This window comes from Hermetia illucens, chromosome 1 (assembly GCF_905115235.1).
Source record: "Hermetia illucens chromosome 1, iHerIll2.2.curated.20191125, whole genome shotgun sequence".
Taxonomy (NCBI): Eukaryota; Metazoa; Arthropoda; class Insecta; order Diptera; family Stratiomyidae; genus Hermetia; species Hermetia illucens.
The window spans coordinates 73,069,351-73,097,148 of record NC_051849.1 but is presented as its reverse complement, the minus strand read 5'-3'; the positions used below and the strand labels follow the sequence as shown (position 1 = coordinate 73,097,148).

General features: G+C 37.0%; 1 protein-coding gene across 5 annotated transcripts in view; it reads right to left on the bottom strand.

The window, feature by feature from the left end:
- The window catches only part of LOC119646152 (matrix metalloproteinase-2), a 90,152-nt gene extending 62,917 nt beyond the window's left edge, over nucleotides 1–27,235 (bottom strand). For all 5 annotated transcript variants that reach the window (XR_005248697.1, XR_005248696.1, XM_038046521.1 and 2 more), the window contains exons 1-2: nucleotides 25,747–27,235; nucleotides 5,716–5,984 (exon numbers count right to left, since the gene is read on the bottom strand). Coding sequence is in view for 3 of the 5 variants with exons in the window: in XM_038046521.1 (XP_037902449.1) it covers nucleotides 5,716–5,859 (144 nt within the window). In the remaining 2 variants the exon portion in view is untranslated. The remainder of the gene's footprint in view (nucleotides 1–5,715; nucleotides 5,985–25,746) is intronic.
- Nucleotides 27,236–27,798: the final 563 nt, after the last annotated feature.

Genomic DNA, 27,798 nt, shown 5'->3' with positions numbered 1-27,798 from the left:
ATCCAGATCGAGCAAGACTAAGTACATGTTGCCAACGAAAATTTCTCCTATCTAAGGTCAAAAATCACAACCGACAACAGCTATGACGATGAAATTCGCGCATAGTTGTTGTCAGCCAATAGAGCCTATTTCAGCTTACAAAAGCTGTTTCGCTCGAAACATCTCACCATAGGGTCAAAGCTCTTACTATACAAGACTTTGATCTTACCAGTACTCATGTATTCCTCGGAGAATTGCAAACTCTTGGCCGCGTTCGAGAGAAGAATCCTCCGAAGAATTTTTGGCCCCCTACATGAGGATGGACGATTCCGTAGCCTACATAACGACGAAATCTATGAGCGATACCATGCCCGTCAGGTTGAGGATAAAATCCGGCTGAACAGGTTGTAGTGGGCGGGTGACATAATCCGTATGGATGAGGATGATCCAGCCTGGAGTGTCTATGAGGGCAATATCTATGGCAGAAAAAGAAGACGAGGCAGACCCTGCCGGAGATGGAGCGATGCCGTAGGTCCGGACGCCAGATAGCTTTTAGGGATATAGAAGGCGCAAAACCGGGATGTCTGGAGTTCCATATTAAGCCAGGCCTAGACCGAATACCGGTTGTTGCGCCGTTGAAGATGATCAGAGCATACGAATCTAACATCGTAGGATATCTTTCTATCATTGTCTATTATAATAAGTTGGTGCTTTTAATTATTACCTCGTAACAATGGCAAAAGTCGATGAGAAATAAATGATTAACTCTTAATTATCGTGTTTCGTTTGTTCTAGTCCGACCTTAACGGAATGCAATAAGTGTAGTTTGCTGATCTTGAAAATTACTTAAATTATTTTAAATATATATTTCGAATGGGTAATACAGTAGTTTTCCCATAGAGTGAGTTCTCGATTTACATGAAGTGTGAAAGATTGTCAATACCTTCTCTTCTTACCTAAAATACTAATATAATTGTCATTTCTATTAAATTACGGTTAAACGAGTGGTCTCTTTGTTATTTTTTCGAGTCGATAAATGTTCTGAATGGGAAAACATTGAACAAACATAGTTTGAAGGTCAATGTCAACCAACTATGTGAAATATCAACTAGTTCTCTCCTATCGGACAGTAAACATACTTTAGCCACAGACATTATCACACAGTTTTATTAATTAGAATTCCTCCTGGCAGAGAAAATTTATCATTTCTGGATACTCGTTTGTGACATCATCCCCACTGTAGTTTCCATTAGATAAGCGAACATGTAATTGCTTCGTAGTTTATCGATTCTTTACTGCCTCATAAACTAATGCAATCAATTTAACACTGCTGTAATCAATTCGCTTTAGATGGCTCTTTCTATCATAGTAATTATACATTGGGTAAGTAAACAACAAGGAAGAAAGGAAAATATTTTTAAAATAAGGTGGGCGAAATATTGCCAAGGTGATGAACTAAGAGAAATTTACTAAGCAAGTAAGCGTGAAAAGTAATTTAATTTATTAAGTACGACATGGAATATATTAGCTTAAACGATTATTATCCTGCAAATGTGGTATGAATTGGGGACAGAACTAAGAATCTTTATCAAATTATAGTGAACTTTCGGTAGCATTCAGGTTTCGAATTTAATTTTGCCATTTTTACTAAACTTATAATTGTGAATCATTTGATACCATTTGATATATTAATTTTCTAAATTGAGTTTATGATAATAATAATATAATAAAATAATAAAAGGTAAAATATTCATCCACGCCCTGTGGAAATAAACCCGCGAAACCCGGTAAAATACTGGAATTTTCAAACAGTTGATCAGTAACGAATCGCAAAACCAGTTATTAAAACTTAAAGAAAGAATGTCTAGTAATGTTGTGATTCAAAACATATTCATACTTAATTTTCTTTTTCCTTTCCTCCACTCATTTCTATGATTTGTTTTGCATAATGATGTAAGTAAGACAGTGGGTATAGTATGGTTGCTTGTTATGGTGTCTTTATATTTCTTGAGAAATGAGTTTAGTCAGCATCGTTACTGATAACAATAATCTCGTAGAGCAAGTCCATGATTCAGCGTCATAGATAGCCCGGCATAATCTTGGCAAGGTTCAAAGTTGTTTGTAATTCATTACGGCTTTTACAGAGGCCATTAGAGTCACAGGTATTGGGTAAATTTACTCAAGAATGCGTAAAGCTTTTTTCGAATGAAATAAAATTTGATATCAGGTGGCAATTTGCTATTGAATATCTTATAGAGCTTAATTGAGTATTTGCTGTTCGGAGGTGATTACATAGTGAGTCAGTTCAATTTTTAGCTTATGACAACGCTAAATGAACGCTAACTAAATAAAACGCGAATAAAGGTAAATGCGATTGATTGCAATTATGCGAGGAAAAGTTAAGACACAACTGTGAAAAATATTTATTGGAGTTTTTTAGAAAGAAAAATATTAATAAAATAGAGTACAATGTGATCTATATTGGAATTGTCACTTTTGATTTGATGCTTCAGGTGTTGCTGTAATGCTCCCCATATTTGTACTACGAAGTGCCCATGAAGTTAATCACATTATCAAGCATACCAGTAATTAAAATTTCCATTGTTCTCCTTACTTTCCGATGTCTTTCCATTCACAGAAGTTCTTTCTTGTCTGGATGACGAGTACTATATTTGGCTTACCATATATGGGACTCCTGCACGAAAAGTCGTAACTTAAGAGGTAGATACCACAATTGAAACATAGTTCAGTGCCACCAATACAACATTCCTATCTTCAAATTTATTCGAGATAGATGCGCGTTTGTTTTCCGTGCGTGGCGCAAAATTTCCTACAAGGTATCGCCCTTTTCATTATAAAATCCATGATTTTGTTAAGCATTTTGCACAAACTTTTCCCGCGAAATTTTTGGAGATTTCAAAAAGGTTATCTCATTTTATTAACTTCCAATTGGTAGATTAAGAATGTTTGTTTTTGCTGTTTCTTCAACATTTTAGTACAATTATTATATAAAAACAATGCCCTTTAAAAAAGGCAACATTGAATATTCTGTCATGTTCTCTATGGCACTTGAAAGCCCATACGAAATTAGAATTGCACGCTGGTTAGGTGCGCCATTGGAAGGGTGCCCCGCTCAGCACTGACTAGTCCCCATTGAATGTTTAAATGAGAGAAATTCTCAAATTGTTGGTTTGGAAGGAATGGGTGCATGGCATTCTCGACTAGAAACCCAAATCTAATTCCTCTTGATTATCATTATTTGATTACGTGAAAGCAGACTTTATATTACTTCACAGACAGAGAGAGTTTTGACTGTGTGCAGGGATATGAGGAGGGAGGGAGCAGAAGCACTTGAAATAACTGTGAAGTTTGTAGTTCTGTATTGTCGTCTGTGTAATCAACATGGACAAATTGTATCATTTGGTCCTTCAGATTGGGGGTTGGCTGATAACTCTATATGGAAAACAACATGTTAAAAAGCCACGAAAAGAATTACGGACTGAATTAATTAAACAACTACGGATCAGGCAACGAAAACTTATAAACGATTTGCGCATTTTCTCGTGGAACCCTGCTCAGAACAGGAGCTGCCCAAAAGATGGTCGATAGACTGCCCTATATAAGTGTGATGTTACAGTGTTATAAGAGATGCGCTGAACAGGGGCAGGTTTTCTTGAGAATATTATAGATATTCTCTGCTGTCTTGCTAGGCCGGATAGCTTGATACTCATAGAACATACCAAAGATGTTTTATTCCATGCAAATATGACCAATAGTTGCATCCTCTTTCCATCGACTTCAAGGTCGCATATTATAGCCTATGCTAATAATATGGACTTCATGTCAAGAACAAAGAGAGATGACCAGTCTACCTTCATCCAGACTGAACAGGTGGTGTAAGATCTTGGACTACATGTTAATGAAAGCAAGACGAAGCACATAGTGGCAATGTTAGCACCAAAAACCAAAAAAAAGCAATGACATTAAATAGCTCTGGCCAAAGGAAAAAGATAATGACAGAGTCAAAAATCACAATAAATAGTAGCTATGACAACAAAATTTGCGGACGGTTGTTGTCAGGCAAGAGGATCCATTTCAGCTGATCAAAACTGTTCCACTCGAAATATTTCGCTATAGAGTCAAAGTTCCTATTTTACAGGACAGTGACTGGAATCTAGATATAATTTTAGAAATGTAAGGAAACAAATTTTGAATGTCAAAATTTGCCAAAAATTAAAAAATATCGCATTTTAGAAAATGGAGGGACCACAAAAAAATGAACCGGTACTTTGTTAGTTAATAAGTCTAATTAGATAAAACTGTACTGTGGGTTCGTTCCTTTTAATTTTTCAACAAACAAGGGGTTTCTTATTGAAAATTTAACGCAGTTGGAATACCCCCCTTAAGTTTAGATATTCCGTTCAGTACCACTCTGTATATAAAATTAGAAAATTAGCTAGATCTCGAATCTAATTACTTAGACTGCGGGGGGGGGGGGGGCAGGATCTATGATACCATTGACAGTTTCATCTGTCTCTCTAGCATGTATTTGTATCAATATCAATATACCAATATTTGGTAGCGTTTAGATATTTGGGATTAAAAATGTTTTGTATTGCAGTATTTTTACTGTGTTAAATGTTACTAGAGGTGCCTGGAATAGAGCAATGGTTAACACTCTTCTCAATTAGCTGTAATTGTGTGTAGTATTAGAAACAGTTGCTCCAAGCCTGGTCAGCGGTAACTACAGAAGCGCCACTTAAAATATTTTTGTTAACTAGAATGAGATAAGAATTTAAGCTATTGGGCCTTTAGATACTAATTCTAGTCCTTCGCGTTGGTACAAGTAAAAGATGAAAACTTTAAGAGATGTTTAGATTTTGGTGCAAAGCAGGTGTATGGCAATCGTTCAGAAATAGAAATTGTGTCTATTATTTTAGAATTGACAATCACTCTATCAAATTAAGCTTCAGTTCTTGTTTGTTGATCCAATTAACTACTACAAATCTATAGGATATAACTATAAATATTGTTTCATTTCCACGAAATTTATCCACTAACTTTTTTTCTCAATAATTCACTTGACACTAAGCTATAGTTTGCATTATCCTTACAGTTCTATTTTCCGCATATGCATAAGAAAGAGCACTCTCTTTAGCTCGCGTGATTAACATTCAATTTCTTATTAAAAGTGAAACACTATTTTATATAGCTTGTCTAGCACTTGTAGCATTTGCATTACCATATTATGCAGAAAGTTCCGTTGAGTACCGAGAAGGAAGTGGTTAAGTTCACCTAACTGCTATTTGCATTGCACATAAAATTGTGGGGCACTTCAGAAAGAACTCATGTCTTTATTTATTGCTTGGACATATATTTAGATATTCACTTTTAGGATTGATTATTTTTAGGAAAATATTCTGGGCATGTGATTTTGATATTTAGAACTTGGAGTGATATAGTTGAAAAATTGTTTCTAACCATGAAAATCGGATTTAGATATGATAAAAATGTTTGTTTAAGCACTATAGATAAGGCTTTGATTGTATTTCATTGTTCACGAAGACATGTAGTAGCCAAAAGTCCCATTGGCCGATGAAACAAGCGGTCGATAAGTGCAAAGGAATGCACATTGATTTCATTTCAATTTTATCGCAATTTTTTTATTTGTTATCGGTCAATCAGCATTTGCTATAAAATGAACTTTTTTCTCAAAAAAAAAATATTGTTACTCACCTCAGCTTGGGCTGTTTTCTGTACTGGTGCTGGTGCTGGTATTACTGAGCTTACTATTGCTGATAAAACTATCATCAGAGTACAAAATATGGTTGCCATATTGTGTCGTCTAACTGATGGTACGTTGTTGCCGCCTCGAAGCATTTTTCATTCGGTTTGCTCTAAGTTTTTCTACGTATTTATAAAAATCTAATATTCGTGACTACGAATTTTAATTACAATCTATGTACAGCTCCTTAGACTAAATGATGAGATGTACACGTTTTTATCTGAAAAGAGAAGGGAAAAATGTTGATTGATGATATGAAAAACGATTTCTAATTGATGTTAAATGAATGTAATAATTTGCTACAGGTATTTGTAATAATGTTTACAGTTCTGATGATAGCGTACTGAATAGTGATGATTTGAGATATTCAGTTGGGATAAGACAAATGAAGGTGTTTATGATTTAAGCAATAAGAACTAAAACCAGAAATACAGGATTCATGCATCCGGGAAAACTTGCAAAATTGTAACCACCAACCATTTTAAATGTCAAAGAGGGAATGTTATAAAAATATTAACAATGGAAGACGTAAATACTGTAAGTTCAAATATAAACTATGATCGACTGATGCTTGCCTCATATTGAAGGTAGTTTTGCCATATCTGAGAGAGTTTGTATATGTAAATATGACAGCAAACATTTGCTCCAACTTCCATTATAGCGTTAATGTTCCGAAAGGCAAAAAGGATGGGTGCTCATTTCAAAATCGATTTGGAGCGTATTTTCTAACCAAACAGGAAGGTAGTTTGCAGTAACGATGGTTTTTGTTAGGAGATAGACTAGTAAAGTCAGGCAGGGAAAGACTGAAACAAATGACAGAAATATTCTAGCAGAATATGGAATGGACGCATCTACGTATCTCTGAGCATAACAAGGTGTCAACTTCTCGAAAATGGAGTGGCACACAAAAGTAATCTAAAAAATCTTTACTCTTACTGAAGCAGGCGCAAAAAAGGCTGCATTGGGTCAAAAGAAACATCTATCATAACCACGGCATTTTCACAAGTAAGCTCTTGGCAATCTACAATGATGAAAGATGCATGGTCTAAGAAAAGTTAGATATTCCTTCAATGTGGAAGTCGATTATGGTTATTTCTCGGCATAAGGCTGCTGCAAGTTAATTTGCTTCACCAAAATATTAGTTGCGTTTACACAAATCCGGTTGGCTGAAGTTTTGAATTTAGTAGATGGGTGACTGATGTGACCGGCTGAAAGTCTTTAGGTTTTAACGAATTTTCAAAATAACCAACCAATCACACTCTTGGGTTAAAAAAAAATATGGCGAAAAATTAGCCAAAAATTGTTAAGATAAATGCCAGCTAATTATCAATGATCAGATACGGCAAAAGTTAGCATTATCAGACGTTAAAAAAATTAAAGAACGGCGGCCTTATGTTATTTACAATCGATTTTCCCTAACCAAATGAGCAGTTTATCACTATGGACTGTGTGAAGGAAAATTTCCGTGAATAGATCTATACTTTATGTATTTAATGGTACAAAATACTCAACTCATAATAGGCAGTCAGAATACTTAGCTCCTATTAAAGGAACAAAAATTTTGGATCCCGCAATTGTGGACTTTGAAATATTCTTGTGGTAGACATACATCGAAACCGGACTCTTAATTAGGGTAAGTACAGCAATATTAACGATGGAAATGCTTAGATAATTGAGCAACACACATTTTCTTAGTAACAGTGAGATTTTACTTGGCCTTGAAACCACATTATTCAAATTTGCAGCACGTATATGAGAAATGTGTGCATTTTGTTTTGCACTGAAGCTCAAACATAAACCAAGAATTTGTTCGCCCATTAAAATAATGAGTGTCCGGATAGCTGAGTGGTTAGAGCACAAGGCTGTTGTTGCGGTTCAAATCTCACTGGTGGCAGTGGGATTTGTATCGTGATTTGGCGTCGGATACCACTCGACTCAGCTGCGAATGAGCACCTGAGTCAAACCAGGGTAATAATCTTGGGCGAGCACAATGCGCAAGGGTACTGTAATCCTGTAGTGTACCGTTACGGTCTTGAATTTGCTCTAGCGCACTTTAAGACCCTGATGCAATTGGGTTGTTGCGTCAACGATTATTATTATTATAACAATAATGAAGTGACTTATGGAGAGTATATATGGTCAGGCTGGATTGCCTGCTTTGATGAACGCTTTTGAATACTTTCATGAAGCTTCCTTCGGGAGTCGTAAACGACTTTGAGCAACTGATACTTGGGGATAAGTCCGATAGGTTCCAACAAGAGCGCTCAAAGAAACTAACAACTTAGTTCAAGGATCGGTCTATCCCGAAATAATTGTTGTTGTCTAGATTCAGACTAAGCTAAGATCAATCGATCTTTTCCTGTCAATATGATTCATACCCATGTCGGGTTTTCGAAATTATGCATATATTCGAAGCTAACAACATTTGTAACCACTTTCGGTTACCCTACTTCGCAGAGCAAAGATGGGGTGACTGATAAGCCTGTCTTTGCCATAACGAACTAAACCACAAGCAAATAGTTTAATTTTTTGAAAATATTTCAGATATTCACTGGAACAAGTTGCTCCTCAAAATTAAGTAAATGTTGGACTTAGGACCACTACGTCCTCAAATAAAAATCTGTTGTCCAGCCAATGATACTACTCTTGTTCATGACACTACTAAACTTAAAACAGCAGCAGCTTAAAACAAATGGCGCTACGTGCCAATCTTCATACTTTCGATGTAGTAAATTATTCGTATCGAGGGGAGTTAAAAACAAAGTATTTTTGCAAAGCGCTACAAAAGAAGGCATGTAGAAGCTAATACCTATGTACATACATGAACACCAGAGGACCGATTTTATTGAAAATTGAACAGTTTATTAAAATCACTTCCCTCAAACTGCTGATGAATGCTGTTATCACTTTTATAATGATCCTAATTTGCTAAGTCAGTCGTAGGACCATCCGTAAGTGATAATTTTCATCAACACACGAGTGGTTCTAAGACTATTTCAGCACATCAAATTTATTACAATTTGCATCCAATGCGGGTTTTAGTTATTGCGAAGATGTGTTTTATCTTTAGGGTGCATTTATATGGTGAAAGTCCTCAACTATTACGCAAAGGAAAAGCCTATTTCAAAAATTCGAGAAGCTTAGTCCAAGATATTCAAACCATGTCAGGTGGATAGTTTAAAATATTTTTCGATCTTTAGATAAACTTCGAAATTCAAACATTCGGATGTAATATTTCTGTTCGATGCAGCACTGTTGACAAATCCATCCAGGATTTTGAGATACATGACAGTGATTTAGACTAAGACTCCCGGAAATAGTCGAATTTTGCTAGAAACATTAAAGGGTGAATGTGTCGGGAATACTTATGGCAATGAACGATAAGATAGTCAAAGAAATTGGATCGGCTTTGCAACTTCTGCATTATTTCCTTTGCTTAGTTCGTTATTCATTTACTTATATGCAGCATGTTTAGTTCCCTTAGCGTCTCTGTTACACTTCTAATAATTTTAAATGGTAATAATTCTTTTTCTAATTTACTTAAAAAACTCTCCCACCTTTTCATTTCCTACAAAACCCTAACATTCATTTAAATATTTTCAAGTTTAATATACATTTCGAAAACGATCAAATTTTTTTCGTCCTTGTATGTACATTAAATACTGTTGCATATTCTGAAATGTACTACTAACGTTTATTTCTGGCTAAGAAGAAATTTTCCAATGATAGGATATAGCGGGACTTCTGGATGCCGATTAAATGAACGGTGATTGAGCCGATGAAGGGAGTTAAGTTGAAGGTGACAGCGATTGTTTCTTGCAATATTTTACGAGATACATGCTAAATAGTCCGATGTCTATATGAACCCACTTTTCTTTAGGCTGATGTGAGTTATTCCGTAATATTGACTCGAGAGGATCCACGTACGTAGTCTAATCTTGCGATCCCACCGTGATGGATGAAGGCAGCAGCAGGTTTGACTTTGTTTGGGTACATTTCTGCGTGACTGCGCGTGAATTGGCTTCTGCCAAATTTTAAATAAACAGCGACAAACTGAGTTTTTCTTTTACATGAGTAGTTAACAGAGTTCTAAAATTATAAATGAACCAGTACTGCAAAATGGATCGGTAGTCACTAAATCAAACTTTGTCATTACAAATGGCGCCCAACGTGGGACTCGATGATCTGCCTGCGATTACTGAAGGTCTACGGATGCATTTATAGGAGCCAACTGAATGTCGACCCATGGAACAAGGAGTTACAAGTGGCGCCCAACGTGGGGCAATATATCTCTATGTCCATGGCTCTAGATTAGGTTGGTTTCGATAAGCCAATCAATGGAGCCGAGAGTATTTGCGGCCTGATCTTCACGGTCATGATTTTTTAGGCTTTTGTCCATATTTACCGTAAGTAAGTACAACGCCTACATTGGCCAAATAAAAAGTTTGGTACAGGCTCGTGTTAGGGATCATTTAAAGGAGGCAGAACAACCAAACGCCGCAACAGACCACATAGCAGGTCATCCTGAGCGAAGCATATAATGGAAGGATGATACACAATCGAAAATTTGAAATATTGAAAGAGATTAAGCATTCAAAGCTTGACAGTCTGACGCGAAAGCCTTTTTATACATAAACATACTCCGGACATCCCTGTGAACAACTATTTCGGAAATTCCTTGCTCTTCGAATCAATTTCTAGTGGTAATATGACGTGTATAAAAGTGGCAATACATGGACTAAATAGTTAAACCTGATCGAAGAAAGTAGGAAGAAGCTACCGCAATAAGTATCTGGGTAAATATTCAATCAAAATCACTGACCTTAAGAAACGAATTTTAGTTGTTTATTTTAAAGAATTAAATAATAGTAATGATTGCATCTCATGCTTTCTCCAAATACCTCTCAAAACAACATTGTCATCAAATCTTAGATTAAATCCTTTATGTTAACTTTAGATTAAGTTAGCTGTTAAGATTTCTGTATAGTAGGTTAAGTATATTTAAATTGTTGTGCTTTCTATTTACATGTGGTCGCTTGGGTTTTTCAGCATGCTTCAACGATTAATTCTGAGAGTGGACTTAGACCGATGCATTTGCTTTATAGATAAAGATTTCTATCTTTAAAGTTAACAATAATCAATCCGTGGAGGTCTTTTAACGCCCATTTGCTTCCCCAAATTTTCTACAATGTCATGCTTTTGATAGGAAAATAGTGCATTTCCTCAGAGATGAAACTATCAACAAAAACAAAAATTTGCCCAACCTAGATTATACTGACGAATAATGACGTAAAAACCAGAATACCTACTTTAACTGAGAGGAATCGGTTTATTTGCCTTTGTCATCCCATTCTCATTAAAAATTTGAAATTTTCTTATCAAAAATTCGGCAAAGAAAAAAAACCTTTTTACGACAAAAATGGAACATTCCGTGATTATCATGTTGCTGATAAGGCAGATAAGCATTTTGCAATCAGCAATTTACACTGATAACATTCAATGTTCATTTCCCCAGCGTACAGATAGTGTAAAGATAGTAGGTTCAGATATGTGCACTTATGTTCTACTCTAGCTACACCCAAGAGTTGAATACCAAATCAAATAGAAACCACTCGACAATGGCGTTTTATATCTGGATTACTCATTCAAGAACAAACTGGGAATGACCAATACTTTTCAGCGTTGTGTAGGCCCAGCAATCTGACCGTCGTCAGGTATATTTATCGATCAGTATAACGAATTGAAGATACACAAAGCATACAATGAACAATGATTTGATCGTTGAAAATGTTTCAAGGCCCTTACTATCAACAAATAGACACAACTATAGAATTTTTATTGCTGGAGTCTATACATCAATTTACCTATGCACATGTGTGTAACATAGTAGCAGTATGTTCCGGGGACCTAATCAAATTAGATGACGAAGTTGTCATTGGTGGGGTGTTTGTTTAATTCCATTCCATGAAGTTGGAATTTACTTATTTTCCCTTATTAGTTTGTCTTTTGTACAATTTGTCACGATACGAATCAACTTTTCCCAGAAATATCTTTTGTAGCGAAGTTTTGCATCATAACAACGCAATACAAACCTTTGTACAGATCTCAGAGTATACTATATACAGTGCACTATAAATAATTGCGACAAAAGTTCTCAAGCATTTCCCCATACATGACTCCCGCTAAGTGAAATGCCATAAAACGAGCAATAAGTTTACAATGTATGAAGATATGAATTTACTCTCCCTTTCGTTGACAACAAGTTTGAGATAAAGATGATTCCGCAAACATGTAGTGAGTACACTTTTGTCATAAATGGCGCCTTAGAAAATGAAAATATTTATAAATAGTTTATTCGTGTTCCAACATATTTATAAATAACTGTTGGAAGCCATCGATGTAGCATTAATTTTTCAAATACCCCAATCAGTACTTGAAAAGTTTTCGTCAATTATGTTCTCTTGTAAAATAGTCATTCTATAATAGAATTGGTGGAATATGATCAAAGGAAGTTCTTAAAATATCTAGAATTTTGGGAAATACACATTTGTACCCTTAAGGACAGGACCGTTTTCCTTTTTCTTATTTTGAAAGGAACGTGGAACTGTTCGTATGCACATGTATGAAACAATCTTTTAATGTCGATGAACTCTTTGTTTACAAAGCGAATGTAGAATATATCTAGTACGTACATACCCACCCAGACAGTAGTATATTTATGAAAATCCTTGGCATAGCCGACGCACATGTCTAGCAAAAACAACTTAGTCAAACTCAGATAAGCAGATTTCAGATTTTATTGTGATCATGGATCTTTTGAGTTGCTCCAGACCGTTCAAAAGCCTTGACTTTGACTTTCCCATTCTTCGGTTAAGATCACAAGCATCTGTGCATTGATCATTGAGCAGAAAACCGCCTAAAGGTGATTCACGATCATTTCTCTGGAACTATTGATGACTAACTGAATCTTGAAGCACTCATGAATCAAGTTCCACCAAACATGCATAATACGGTAGTGTCTGGCATCCCATGGCATGAATAAGATGGAGGAACTAAAACCAGCATGAATGAATGAAAACATGCTTTCCTATGAATTTGAAATTAATACTATGGTGGTCGGCTTTCTTGAATTTCCAAGCCACAAAAGTGGGTGTGTAAATATGGATGGATGGATGGTTTCATTCAAAATTTCGGAAATAAAATGCGTCATACGCTTTTACTACGGGCACTCATCGTAATCTGATCAAGCTTGAAAATTCCCACCGCCAAGTGATTATCCCATGCGTACATCAGAGCTTCTTAGGAAAAAACATCTAATTTGCATCGAAAATATTCCATGAGTGGCTTGACGACCCCATTCTTGTACGTCAACATCTGGTGTGAATTGAACTCTTTTTACAGCAAATTCCTTTCCGTTGTTATTATTTATTTTTTCGCACTTGGAGTCTTTGTGGCCGGCAAGCAATCTTATTATTATTATTTTTGGCCATCTGCAAAATGCTTTTACTTTGTCGATCCTTGGCAGTGGCTTGACTCCGATTTCGCGGGTACATCGACATGTGAGACTTTATGGATTTCAGCGAAAACGTACGATGGGTCAACGTTCCGACCGCGTTCAAATAATGAACTTTTATGAGGCCTTTGGGCGCAATCTTAAAACTTCAGATGGATATCCAAGCGGTGGACATTGCAGTCTAAACTATCAAAAAAAAGAGGAAACTTATAACGTGACAGAAGTGCTCGGAATACTAAGTGTACTGTAGTTTATATGGCTACCGAAAATTGCAAATAATTAAATTTATCTTGATTTCGCCTAGTAATTTATAGCTTTTTTGTTTATAGGCTGAATGTAAAAAAAACGCAAATGAATGCTGATATGCTTTGATTCGAAGATGCGATACGTGGTCCGTGTCTAGTACTCCACAGCAGACTTAACACTTGGAAATCGAGGGGCAAGGAGGGTGTAGATCTAGGTATTCTTACAGGAAGGACATTATGCTCGGATGAATCTGAAAGAAACGATATCTTTCCAAGCACGTAGAAGATATAAAATTGATAGTAAGAGTAGATAAGGTTAATATATTTGCAATTGTACAAGCAATTATTGATGTTAAGCACGGCTGGGTGGGATAATTCGTTATGATAATCAACCGCATTATGAACATCTTACACTTCGCCTTTTGTTTGAGTTTTTCTTCTATTCTATTCAAGACCTCTAACACTCAAGTTTTGCATATTTTGTTCTTTCTATCAGACACCGAAAGAGAAAAAAAAGAAGACGCTTTTATAAATGGCCCTTACAGAGAAGAAAATGTGAAGATAGTTTACAGAATTTCTAATTAGAGAAATTCAAATTTTATGTCTATGAAAATTGATCTGACAATATATAGTATAATTATGCGTCTAAAAGTCGGTATACATTTTATAATCCCGCCTTAGACTTAGATTTAGGCGCTGCTCGCCTTCTTGTCATTACTTTTTGGGCCGCCTAATCAGGACAGATCCTCCTGGAAGGAATCAGTTCATGTTTACAGTTTAGGCTGATATTTTGTCTAGCAATAATTGATTATTTTCAATTGCCCAAGGATAAAAGATGACTCTCGTTCGATTTAAATCTCATGCACATCATCACAAAAATTTCTTACTTGATTGTCATGAAACGTGGTTCACCGTTTTTATTGAACAAGGGATTGAGGGTGTGCTACGTTTTATTTTCATTTGCGAATGAAGCCAACCTTCAAGCTTTAATGCCGCCTTCTAGCAAGTGCGACTAATTTTCGATGTGAAGTGCCTAGTTTCTCTTATGCTAAAGTACGGGGTTCACTGATTGAGAGTAGGCTGGTTCAGTAGCTTCCTGCCTCTCACACACTGACCCCAGGCATGAAAGTTACTTTTTCATCTCTTCGGTATTGCTTTCCATGATCAAATAAACGTTTCACAAACTAGACTATGTTGTTGAGCTTCTTTGGTAATTTTAAGTCTCACAGAAGATTGCGTATTCCAAAAGGAGTGAGGAGTCCATGTAGGCATTAAACAAACACAAGGGTTTTGGGCTGAGTGTTTTTATGGGGTGAAGCAGATGAACCTTTATCTGCGCTGTCTACCTTTGTGTGAATTTACTCGTCCATCTTTAGACTCAGACGCTTTGTGTTCTTTAATGTAAAGGAAATTACATATATATGTCCCTCCATAATGATACATTCGACCATTTGAATGAAATATGATAATCAGCCGAATGGAAATTTAACGCAATGTACACCTCGCTGCTCTAATTCAAAACCGCTGGGACCGTTGGGGGAAGTGACAACAACAAAAAAAGGTGACAAAGGATTACCAGAATTATAAAATACAACATTTTCAAAAAAAAGAGGGAGTGTCAATTGAGGTTTTTCCGGTTTACAATCAGAAGAGAAAGAGGGTTCGAATTTCCCATCATTACCACCCAATTTCATAGTAGTTGGCTAGTTGTAGGCTGTTCGATTAACCTCTGCGGGGCATACAGATTTGTTGACAGTGGTACTCGTTTTGGCTGCCTTCAATGAAAGTAACACCGGATAATATTAAATAACAGTCTTTAATGTTGGACTTTTCGTCTGACGGCAACCGAAAAAATTTAAAGGCAGAACACTCTCAAATCAACGATATTTTTTTAAAGGTTTTGTATAAAATAAAAGCTTGTTAAAATCGATTCATTGTCTGTCTGTCTGTCTGTCACATGGACTTTTTTTAGAAACGGTTACACCAATTGTCACGAAATTTAATAGAAAGGTTGGAATTGTGGACTCCCATGCATGCGTTAAATTACACTGTTCCAGGCTCAACTTAAGGAGGGGCCCCATACACGCCAGGGGAGGAGTGTGGGGGTCGGAAGAGGTTCAGTTACTACAAAGACCTGTTCTCAGAAATTTTTATTATGCAGGTATTGTGCAATACGAATGTGTTAAGGCAGCTCAGACACGATTAATAATTGAGATTATGTTGAAATTCTAAAACGGTAGGGAGATGCAGTGAGAAGGAAATTACAGCATTTTTTTCTAAGCGTTGACTGATAATACGCTAACCTTCCAGCAGTTTTTAACTAAAGAAAATATAGCACTGTTCTTTGTTTGCTCAAAGGACACCGGTTTGACGACTAAGAGACGGTTGAAGCTAATGCAACAAGGGTATTCAAGACTATTTCAAGACTGCTTCTGGAAGTGACATATCGTTCAATCAAATGGGGATTAATTCGAAGGATATCACCAGCCCGATTACGCAGAATAAACTTAGCGCAGCGATATTAAGGCAGGTCGGATACTTTTCGTATATTTTGATTTGAGTAACAAGTGATTACATCTTTTGCAAAAGATGTTTTTGGTCATATGTCGTTTGATAGCTGACGGTTTAAGTTCGTTCTTTAAGAAAAGTTGGATGATTTGGTTAAGTTTTAGCGATTTCAAAAAGTTCAAAATTGAAGGCTAGACTAAGGCCAGATTAAACTCCTCAACTTCTGTAAAAGGAAGAACACCAGCGAAGGCCGTGAAAAGTTGTGAATAGGTCGCGGTGACATAAATGGTGGCTCCTCAACTTTCTGAAAATTGTGAGGAATAATCCTTGCCAGCCATTATTACAGTCAAAAATAAGCTCACACTTTTCTAGGGTGAACTGAGGTTAAGCATACCTCAGGCAGCGTTATGTGATTTCTGGAATGGTTCATTCTGTTCATTGCCCAGTTTGTTTGTTTTCTCGCATTTTACCCGCGTTTTAGTCGTATTTTGAGGCCTAGAGGTTACATAGGGCATAATCATATTTTTTTCCTGATTTTCGGGCCGAATAGTTTCTGATTATGGCCCTTCAAGAAAATGCAAAAAAATGTTAGTCACTGCATGCATGGGATTTCGTATCAGTAGGTTCCCCATTTCTGAGAGTGCGTGTGACAGACAGACAATAGGTAGGCAAAAGGACCGCCAGGCAGAAAGTCAATGGATTTGAATAAGGTTTTGTTTGAGATACATATATACCAGTATATTGAAGCATTAAATATGAAATTTATTCGGTTGACTGTCGATTTCAGACATATCTTTCTAGACTATTACGAGGAGTGATCTCTGTTAATTGGAAGATGCCTGCCAAATCGCATGACAATACCTGTGAGTGTTCAAGTCCCTGTTTTAAACTATTAAACTATTAAACACTTAGTATGGAATGGGCCACTACTGGCAGTGAAGTGTAGATTTAATCAATACTGAGTGTGTACCGGGGGATGGGGAATTAACGCCTCAATCAAGAGAAATATTGAAGAAAGCTGCCCAAATTACGCAAATATAATAAAATATGTGTATGATATATATATATATATAGGTTGCATGCATCTGGCAAGCTAATAGTGTTTAAATGACCTTTCAAGGATTTGGTATAATTCGATGAAACTCTCAATAATGCAATCAAAATCAGACAAATTAATCGAACTAGGATAATGGATATAATGCCGAGGGACATTAAGGTTATAAGGTCACAAAGAAATTATCAAATTCTATTAGCAAATGCGTGATATTTAAACGGCAGTAGGAACCATTATATCATCCACAGTAAAACTCAGAAGGCAAATATGTCCATTACCAGAATTCTCATAGAAATATCGAAGGACACATTTTTATCAACCAGCTCTACCAACATATACGCAAATACCGTACACTTCCTTGATAATCTAGACGATATCCTCAACGAAAGCACGTCCGTGCGCATTATTATTACATCAAAAACATAATGCAGACTACAGGGCACCCTTCCATCGCCAAAATACAGACAGGAAAAAAACTGTGTCACTCAGTCGTTGGGGTATGGTATATGTGTATGTATACCATAAACAAGCTTGGGGGTAGGTTTCTACTGAAAAATATATACCCAAAAGTACACCGATAAATCCTACATATTTACGGATATATCATTTATGCTGATGCCAACATTTACCGTGCCCAAACCAGTAGTGGAGGAATACATATCTCCAAAAGAAGAAAATCAATAAATTCATTGAATGGCGCTAACATTCTTTATTCGTTTCCCAAATTTTCTTTCCTCCCTTGTCGTTCTCCCACCCTTTATTGGATTTGGACAATAACAACTCCGACAATAGTCCTGCTTCATACAATTTCAATGTCATAGGTGTTGGATAGCCAAAGATTACTATCGGCCAAAAAAATATTCTTGGTCACATGGTGTTTTAATGAAACAATATATGCAGTACCACTATAAGGGTAGTGGCTTATTTGAATAGACCTGGAACCAGGAAATTTATTACTTGCTCAAATGTTAGAATGAAATGTCGAGGACTATTTTAGATGCTTGAAATTAGAGTAGATGGAATAAGCCATGCTTCCCGTAAATACTGCAATAGTTTGTAATGGAACATATTTGCTAATGTGGCTACTGCCCCTGTTGGAGCGTTTATTTTTATCTGCATCACTATACAGTGGAGTGGGCACCATATGCTATTCTTGAAAGAAATGCAACTCTGGAGTGATAAGTGCATGAGTGTTCTTAATGGAAATATCACTTATGAGTGTGGGCAAAAGGTCAAATGTAATTTATGATCTTTTAATGGGGCGCATGTAAAGTTGAATATAGGGTGGCTTGCTGGTCGTACAAGAAGTATTTTTTGCAGTTAGCGGACCTAACAGGCTATTTATGTTACAGATGGGTTTTTGTTATTAAAGCAGGATGGTTTCCTATATAGAATTGCTTATTGTATTGGAAATAGGTTCGAAAATGATTTTAAATGGAATTGTGGATGGGCTTGAAATATGTGCATCGGTGGTACTGAATGGTAATTGGGTTAGTCGACATTTACTCAAGTTGAGTTAAGTTGATGAACGATTAGCTGAAACAGTGCCTAAAATCTTTGTAGCTCGAATTTATACTGATAAAATATAACTATTGAGAATGTCCCGTTGGGGACTTTTTCGGGAGAATTATGAGGACAATGGCTAATTACATTTATATGTAATCAAATCCATTTTGATTATCATTATTTTGTTTTTCCCTAAAAGTTTTTCCAAAACACTAATTTTATCCTGTAATTACGTATAGAAAGGAGATCACTAAGTTTCAATTTGATTTAATTTAGTGTTTTGGAAAAACTAGGGTATACTCTGCGCTTGTCAAGACATAAGAAATGCATCTAGAATTCCTAGTGATGATTTTTTTCTATTTAGCTGCACACAATTTCAAACTTAGAAGACAAAACATTTCAGAGACTCTTAAATTACGCCCATATGAAATTAAATATAAGAAGCTCCAACACCAAAAGGTAGATAGAATAACGTATTTAAGTGCTGGTCACCTGATTTGCTAACATTTTATCTCGAAAGAATAGAATTATACATGAGATGAATTAAAGATTCTTACACGAAATAATGTTAGGAAAGCTACTATTTTGCGTTATTTTAATGACGGGCAAATGATTTAACTCAGGTTGCTAGTTCAAAAGGGATCGGAAACTCAACACAATGTCTGCAATCGTTGAAATTACTGTATCTAATGAAATAATAGTTGGAAATGTCCAACCACGAGACGCTATGAAAAGGTGAATCGACTGATTCTGCTCTGATGTATAAAGTGAACATAGAACATAATGGTGCAATTATTGCATTATTTTCCATCTAGTTAGGTTTTTGACCTTTCAACGGAGGTTTTTTTCAACTCACAGAATTTTGTTAAACCAAAGATTCAGAGGTGGGTATGACAATTGCAGTATTTTTTATTATTCTGGTCTTAGAAGCGCCATGAGTCCGGCATTTCGACCATAACTTGGAAAAAATGCAAAGGGCCAGCTCTGCAAAAAGCTGCTTAATGAGGGCCCTTTGATAATTTTAGTGGGGCCTTTTGATATTGAATATTTCTAGATAGAATTGTCAATTTGTGTTTGCAGGTGAATCGTTGGGTCGCTGGCATTCAATCCATGAATCTCTTGAGATTTTGGGAGCTTATAAAGGAGAAGATTCTGCTTAAAAATATAGCAAATTTATAATTGGTTTAATCAATGTATTTTCAGTGTTTCGAGTAGCAACCACAATTTACGATATTTTTGTTATTGGTGGTGAATACTTATCACTTACCCAGTGTTATATTATGATAATGCAATCTAAAGATCGTGCTATCATCAGCAAAACGCACAATAAGGACATTAAGAACACCCACAATTTAAGCCTTTAAATTTTTATCATAAAAACAAACTGGTGGGATTATACAGTCTTAAATATCGTAGAATCGAAGCCACATGGATTATTCAATGCCAAGATTTTAGTTTACTTATGCGATAAGAGTACTGTGATAACTAATGAGACTTTTTGTTAAATTTTCATATAAAAATAAAATGGTGGAGTCAATAAAATGATCAGATACCACAAACCATGATAAAGAGAACTGCGCTAAGTTGCATAAAAGTAGAGCGATTAGTAAAGACAATAAATCTGCGAAGGATTATTTCTCCACTTCAGGAAGGGAAAGGGATTTGAGGCAACATCACGAGTAAAAACATGTTGATGGAATAATTCCACGGCTACACCTCAAGCTGGCCAAGAAAACACGTTTAATATCGATTACCTATGATCGTAACACTTAGAAAGTTTCGAAACAATGCTAGGACGTCAACCTGTCGTTGGTCCATGACAATACCACCGAAAATACCTCGAAAGGGTGCTAGCGTGTCCACCGGATCTGCTGCGAGTAAGGCGGGCTCGTTCTTGCTTAAAAGTGGCTTCAGGAATTGAATAAAGTAGTTCAAAATAAGAAAGGCATTACAACCAGCAGCACCATCACACTCAACATTGGCATACTTTAGGCATAGGCTAGATGGGCGCTCTTGCGTGCCTTTTAGAAACGTTCAAATATGAATTAAAGGAGGAACAAAGCGCCAAAACCTAATACTTGGCAAAAACTATCACTCAACAGTTTTTTTCTGCAACGTTCGGGTTCGGCTTTTCGGATTCAGTCTTTTCCCCCTTCATCATAACCACTCGCGCGACAACCGGTGTTCAGTTTAGGTCTACTTTAATCGAAAACTCCAAATATCCTGGTTTTGCGTCCACAAGCTCGATATCTCTAAAAGCTATCTGGTGTCCTGAAGGTGGGAGGATCTCTACCATAGTTGTTGCCCTACACGCTTTCCAGGCTGGATCATCCTTGCTTATACAGATTAGGTGACGCGCGCAGCGGATTTTATTTCGTTATCGTCGTTATATATGCAGGGAAATCATCATTCCCCTGCAGGGGGATAATCATTCTTTGGAGGATTTTCCAATTTTTCTTTCTCCGAAGAATATATTAGGACGAGTAAGATCATTGTCTTGTACTAGTTTGAAGAAAAGTACAGGTATAGATTTAATTTGGGAACTATCAGGAAAGCGGGAGGTTTACAATCGGCTTGATAATCGATAGGGAATCTAAGTCGGACATTATTGGCTCAGTTTACTTATGAATATTACTGATTAACGGAATGAAAAGATACACAGATAAGCATATTTCTCATCGAACTATAAAATTAACATATTTCCAAAAAAAAACATCTAAAAAAATTAACTGGACATCTCCAGATTCTACAGTCAGGACATCACTTTCATTTCCTGTAATATTATTTAATGTTAGACCGTATCAAGGAAATAACTGCGATTCGACCGCTACCAGATTAAAATAACTTACACGACAAAATTGTTAATCGTATTTTGTGAGTACTTGGGTATTAAGCTCAAAACGAGGGGTCCGTGAAAGACGTGGCAAGGTAAACGTCTCATTGCAGAAAAAGCCGGTTGCACTGGATTTGTCCAGGCGTACTTTAGATTTGTAAGACTTATAAATGATACATTGACTGAAATCAAAGAACTGGAAAAGGCAGAAAAAGGATAATAGGACAAAAAAAGAAAGTGCTTTGACTACGAATTGAGGATAACTAATGACAATTTTGTGATTGATATCACCAGGACAATCTGCAAAATAGTGAAAAGTCTGAGATGCGGCTTCCATTCTGAAGCAATACTTTATAAAAGGAGAGATTGTCAGCATCGGCATTGTAACCTAGGAGCGATGGGTGCTATATTTGAAGTAGAAATAGGCCAATGTCTCATCGAAGCACTATGCTGCAGCTAGATTATACTAGATGTACCACGCCCACGCGCCATGGTTCGCAATTCGACGAAATTCGCTTTCACAAGGAGCCTTGTGATTCTAGAGCGACCTATTCGTTAGCGACTCTGGGGAAGTTGTTTCCATTAGATTCGTTACTCTTTTTTAAAGTATGACCTATCGGCTATCATTTCTACCCTCTGACTGACATACCTGCTAGTACCTGGTTGGAATACTAGAAGATGTATAGTTTGCCATTAGGTGGCAAAAAACAAAAGAAACAGAGTGTCGATGACATTTCAGTGAGGGTTCCAGTGGAGTAGAAATTTCACCCATAATAAAGTGGGGATCAAAAACGTATTCTACTGAAGTAATAAGAAAGGAGGCGAGTTCCATGAGGTATATCAGTATGTGCATGAATGCATGATTAGAATTTATATCATTATGGCAGTGAATACCAAGAGAGTTTTCGCTGAACTGGGCAAGCGAGTTGACGTTGGCGTTTGAATACCCTAAAGCACTACTCGAATTGGAAAACTCCAGGATGATAACGAAGAATTGTGATTGAGGCAAAGCATTGTGAAGTAGTATAGTATAGTAGTATAGCCTAGTATAGGTTGTCAAAGTTGAACGACAAAATTAAACTGGTAGTAATCAATAACGGGGCAAAATATTCGCATTTTAAGTAAGAAAAGGAGAAATTCGAGTATATTCATACCTAATGGAAGCTGGTCTGTGACTACAGAGACGGCATTGATAACATTTAGGATTTACTGTCGCTGTACTTGGCCGGGAAGGGTAGTTATGGAAATGATGATGGAATGGGAATGTGTTTGTTCCATATGATATATTTTTCAATATAGTTCGTTTATTTGTGACAAATTCCTTCACATTCTCCAAGTTATTGATTTCTTCTCTGAAGACTCTTGAAATAGCATTTATTGCCTGTCTAGCAAATGTGACAACAATTTGCGCCATGAAAGAAGCTTTAGGGGTATTTTCTAGCAAATTTTCCAAAATGTCGCAGAGCACTACCATTATGATGATATCCCCTTTTCGTAAACAGAGAGACCTTTCTCGAACTTAACGAAAAAACATGCCTTTCACCCGATATTACCACCGTATTTCGTGACAAAAGGGACGTTTATTATGCAATATATAGGAAGTAGTCCGGATAGCTGAGTGGTTAGAGCACAAGGCTGTCGTACGGAAGGTCGCGGTTCAAATCTCGCTGGCGGCAGTGGGATTTGTATCGTGATTTGACGTCGGATACCAGTCGACTCTGCTGTGAATGAGTACCTGAGTCAAATCGGGGTAATAATCTCGGGCGAGCGCAATGCTGACCACAGTGCCTCCTACAGTCTACTGTAGTGTACCGTTACGGTCTTGAATGAAGTGCTCTAACACACTTCAAGGCCCTGATCCAATATGGATTGTTGTGCCAACGATTATTATTATTATATAAAGGAAACTTTCTGGATTTGGATCTGGGGGCAAAGAAAGTTCAGCCAACGGAACAAAAAAATCGTGATCCAAACAAGAGTCGATGGATCACTCAGCCACAATCTGACTCTGGTGGATATAGTATATAGAGGGAATTTTCCTTGGGCTTAAGGCTGAGTGCCTGGATGGCTCAAATAGTTCGAGTACTGGACTATCGTAGCGGATGGTTGGGCTCAAATCTCACTGGTTGCAGAGGGATTTATTATTGTGACTGGATGTTGGATTCTCTTGACTCAGTTGTGAATGAGTTCCTGAGTCAAATCAGGGTAACAATCTCGGGCGAGCGCAATGCCTCTTACAGTGTACTGTAGTGTACCGTTATGGTCCTGAATGAAGTGCTCTAACACCCTTCAAGGTGCTGATCCAATATGGATTGTTGCGCCAACGATTATTATTATTACTAAGGATGAGACTTGCTTTGACGGCCCAGTATAGTCAACAGATTTTATAATCGAAACTTCAGACAGCGTTATGCCAGATGGGCCAAGTGGATTTCAATAAGGTTTTTGTATTTCTACAAAGCTATATTAATACGTTAGCAGGACATAATAAAGTTCTATCCTTTATAAGTGACCATAAAAGGTTCACTCTATTCTATTTTACCGGCTTTCTAACATAATAGTGTCGATATGATCATTATCATTTAGCACTCTAGAATATTAGAAAGGGATGGTCAACAGAAGAAAAACTCATTTCTCCCAATTTTTTCCTATATTGCCAAAAACTCGAAGAATAATTTGGAACTACATGTTTGAAATCCCTAAAAAAGGACTTTTATAAATTCGAAAGTCATTGTGTCAACAAATCAATCTGATTTGTCGGTTCATATATAAAACGAAACCACAAGGAGCGTTACTCGAATTCTATGATAAGTAATTCTCACAGGAAAGAAAAGTGTATACTACATTCTTTGTGGCGCTGTATGCCAAAAATCTTATGGGTAGGCAGCTCTCTATATATACTATACACTATGCAGAAAAGATTTCCATTAAAAATATATGACAGTTAGAACATCATTCCACAACCACTACCTGCAAGGATACATTTTGAATCAAAAAGTGACCATCTGGCCCGGTCCAACATCAAGTAGATGTAAACTTGGGATCCGTTATATCCCTAACTATAAGTATTGCTAGAAAGGGGTTGGTAAGAAGTACCCAGAAGATGTTAGTAGTTCGGCTAGTCCTTCTGATTGGGCTGATGGCGTCGACTAATTTGGTTGAGTCATCATGCCGAAACAGGACACGTGAAAGCGTAAGATCATCCAAAAGTTAATTCAAACTCTACTTTTCTACGTGTAAAATCTGTTTGAGGTATCAATCGTATAATCTCATCAATCACGAAAGAAGTCACCAATGACAAAGTTAGGCTATTTTCTCATTACCCTTGAAGTGAGATTTTCGGATGCCAATTTATGTTTGCCACAGTGATTTGCTTGCCAAATGGAAAATTTTCAATCAATGCAATCACTCATATTCAAATAGGGGTCATAATTGACCGTAAGTCATAGTATTACTCATTACATTCTTGAAATCGAAGATGATTTTCTGATCAATTCATTATATTAATAACTTGAATCATTCAGTAAACCATAAAGGACAGATAAATACATCATTTGTAAAAAAATCAGAATTTATCAAACTACAAGAGGAAAATACCATTTGATTTCAACCTAGTCACTCATTCTGCCTATTCCATGCACAAGCCATAGCCCCATCCACTCCTCGATCCTCTCCCCGTCATCATCCAAAATAATAATCAATTAATGTACTATTGCGCCTAATTGAGGATATTTAAATTCTGAATAAATTTTAGTAAATTCATTCTAGATCTTCTGCACTTGCCTAGCAGCACGAAAGACCCTGAAATCCAAACGAAACAGATGAGTTTATAATGTCTTTGTTATGAATACGCAAGTGGAATCGGCTCCGTAACCGTCACCATACACAAAAGCGTACAAAAGCATGAATCGTCGATGAGAATTTTTAATAAAACATCTAAAAGTGATTTTTAGCTAAACCGAAGAATAAAACCAGCACCGATAACTCAATTATTATCGAATTGACGTTGCTGATAAATTGTTACGCTTGGCACGCAATTATTGAGCATTATTATTATCGTAATGTTTGCATTTTCCGTTTTTTCAATGCTGGCGGTTTGGCACGAATGATGGTCAAGTTATGAATTTGTTCCTATAGATATTTTTCAGATACTTGTCAAGAAGAACGATAGGAGCGCAATCAGATAAGCGTAAGAAAAAAATTGTAGCCAATAAAATGTTAGAAGCGAGAGTAGTGATTAGCCCCGGCAGTGTCTCAATAGGGGCTAAATGAGGCTTGTGTTATCTGTGAGTCATGCGAATGTGGCCCCGGAAGTTTACTTACCTCATTTGAGATTGTCCAAAATATTGTGTATTCAGGTCATCAATTTGCTGGATAATATGAAGTATTGTTTGGCTGAGTGGATCTAGACGTCACTTAACACGATTCAAACTCTCTCACTGAATTGAGCAACGAAACCGAACAAACTATGCTAGTGACCGAAAATCTTCTGTTATTTAGAGTCATTAGTGAGCCACAATTAAATGAATACTAAACGCTGCCGTACGCGGGTGTTTATGTATAAAAATCTCAATTTTCTTAAACTTCCGTTTCTTAAAATATCGGACTTAAGGACAAGGCGAACGCTTTCACTTTTGTTTGGCTTGAGAAAATGCACTACAATTTTCCAAAGATTTACTTTCTACTTGGTCGGATGTGATCTTGAAATTCTCTCGCTATATTCAATTGCTTGGACTGTATCTTTGCGAATAAAGACGTCCCGCGGTATCTTTCACAATGTAGTGTGTATCTAGTCGAGGAGCGAAAACTTTAGAACACCTGAACGGTTGACTATCGAAAGCTTACTAATCACCTGCCGTAACAGTCGTTAGCTTTTCTGAATGCGACACTTTTTCGCGACGACTGAAAACACGATTTCTTGAGCAAGTTCCTCGCCGGTTTCGGTAATTGCTTTATCTTTCGGTTGTAAGCAAAGGGGTGTCTTTATCTTATCGGCTGGCTTTTGGATGTGATCTCCACCGTTCGAGGGGCACTAAAAATAGCTGAATGATGACTGCAAAATATCTCACAACACGCCGGATTAGAAGGTGTTGTCGACTGATTGGAGTGCCTAATGCAGGTATCTTATGCACTAGTCTGATGTCTTTGTCACTGGAAGTATCTATCTTCGGGAAATGCTGATTACGTATCTTTTCTGCTGTAGACTGTATCTGGGCGACTTTTTATCCTTGCAATGGCAGTGTGCTGGACTACGATGAGGACTTTCCCTTCAATGGTCACACAATAGCGAGAAGACTCTTCGAGCTCTTCGTTCAACTCCGCGGTAGTGTTTAAGTACTTAATCCAGCTCGGGATTGTCCGGAGTTAATGGAGCTGTTCGAGAGCTACTGGAGCTCAACTGTTGTATCCAAAACGTTCGACTGCGACTAACGAACAACAATCTGCTATGCTTCGACCTCACTTGCGATTCTGTCTGCTGGCTGTTAGCTTTTCGATGTTTTTCCGTTAATTCTGATAGTATGTCGTGTTTGAGCTTTTTCGGTTGCTTTCTTGCACGGCCCAGAGTGGGATGGGTGGGTGGTAGCGAATGTTGAGTTTTGAATTTAAAGCAAACAGTGAACTACGTTGACAAAACACTGACTTTTATGCTGAAGATCTCCACGAAAAGTATTGAATGATAGATGTTAAACTGAAGTTACAGAGCTTGTTCACGTCACGGAAATAGTTGACTCGAACGTCTCACTAATCTATTGCTTGGTATGCGGAACTATGCATGAGACTCCGACGACTCTGTTAATAGTACGATCTCGTCGCGACTGAAGGTATGAATTAGTCCGATTTACCTTTTATAGGTGACACATGAATACACAACGTCGTGCTCATCAAAAGTTGCGGTCACTTTCAGGTTCAGGTATTGCAATTCGTATAAGGTGCCATAAAGCACAAAGAGACACAACCGCAACGTAGCATGGAGACTACTCAGAAGGGAGACACCCCAGTCATCACCAAGGTAAATCAACAGTCAACACGTTGATTACGAGGAAGAAACGTGAGTTGGGGTGGCAGAGCTGCAGGAGTGCCTTCGAGAGCTATTCATATGCGTGTTTTGAGTAAACTTGAGATAACAAAGCAGTGAAAAGGATAAGATATTCTTCTATTATGAAACTTGGGGCGGGGGGTGTGTACATAATTCCGGGAGTACGAAGAGAATTTACAAGGATTTAGTCTTTCTTTATTTGGAGTATGCACATTTGTTCAGGTGGTATGGAATGCATTGAAAATTAGAAACCAAGTCAGTTGGCTTTTCTTTTAGTTCTATAAGACAGAGGTGGAAGAGTGGAATATCCACTCGTACAAAAGGCATACTCAGTGGGG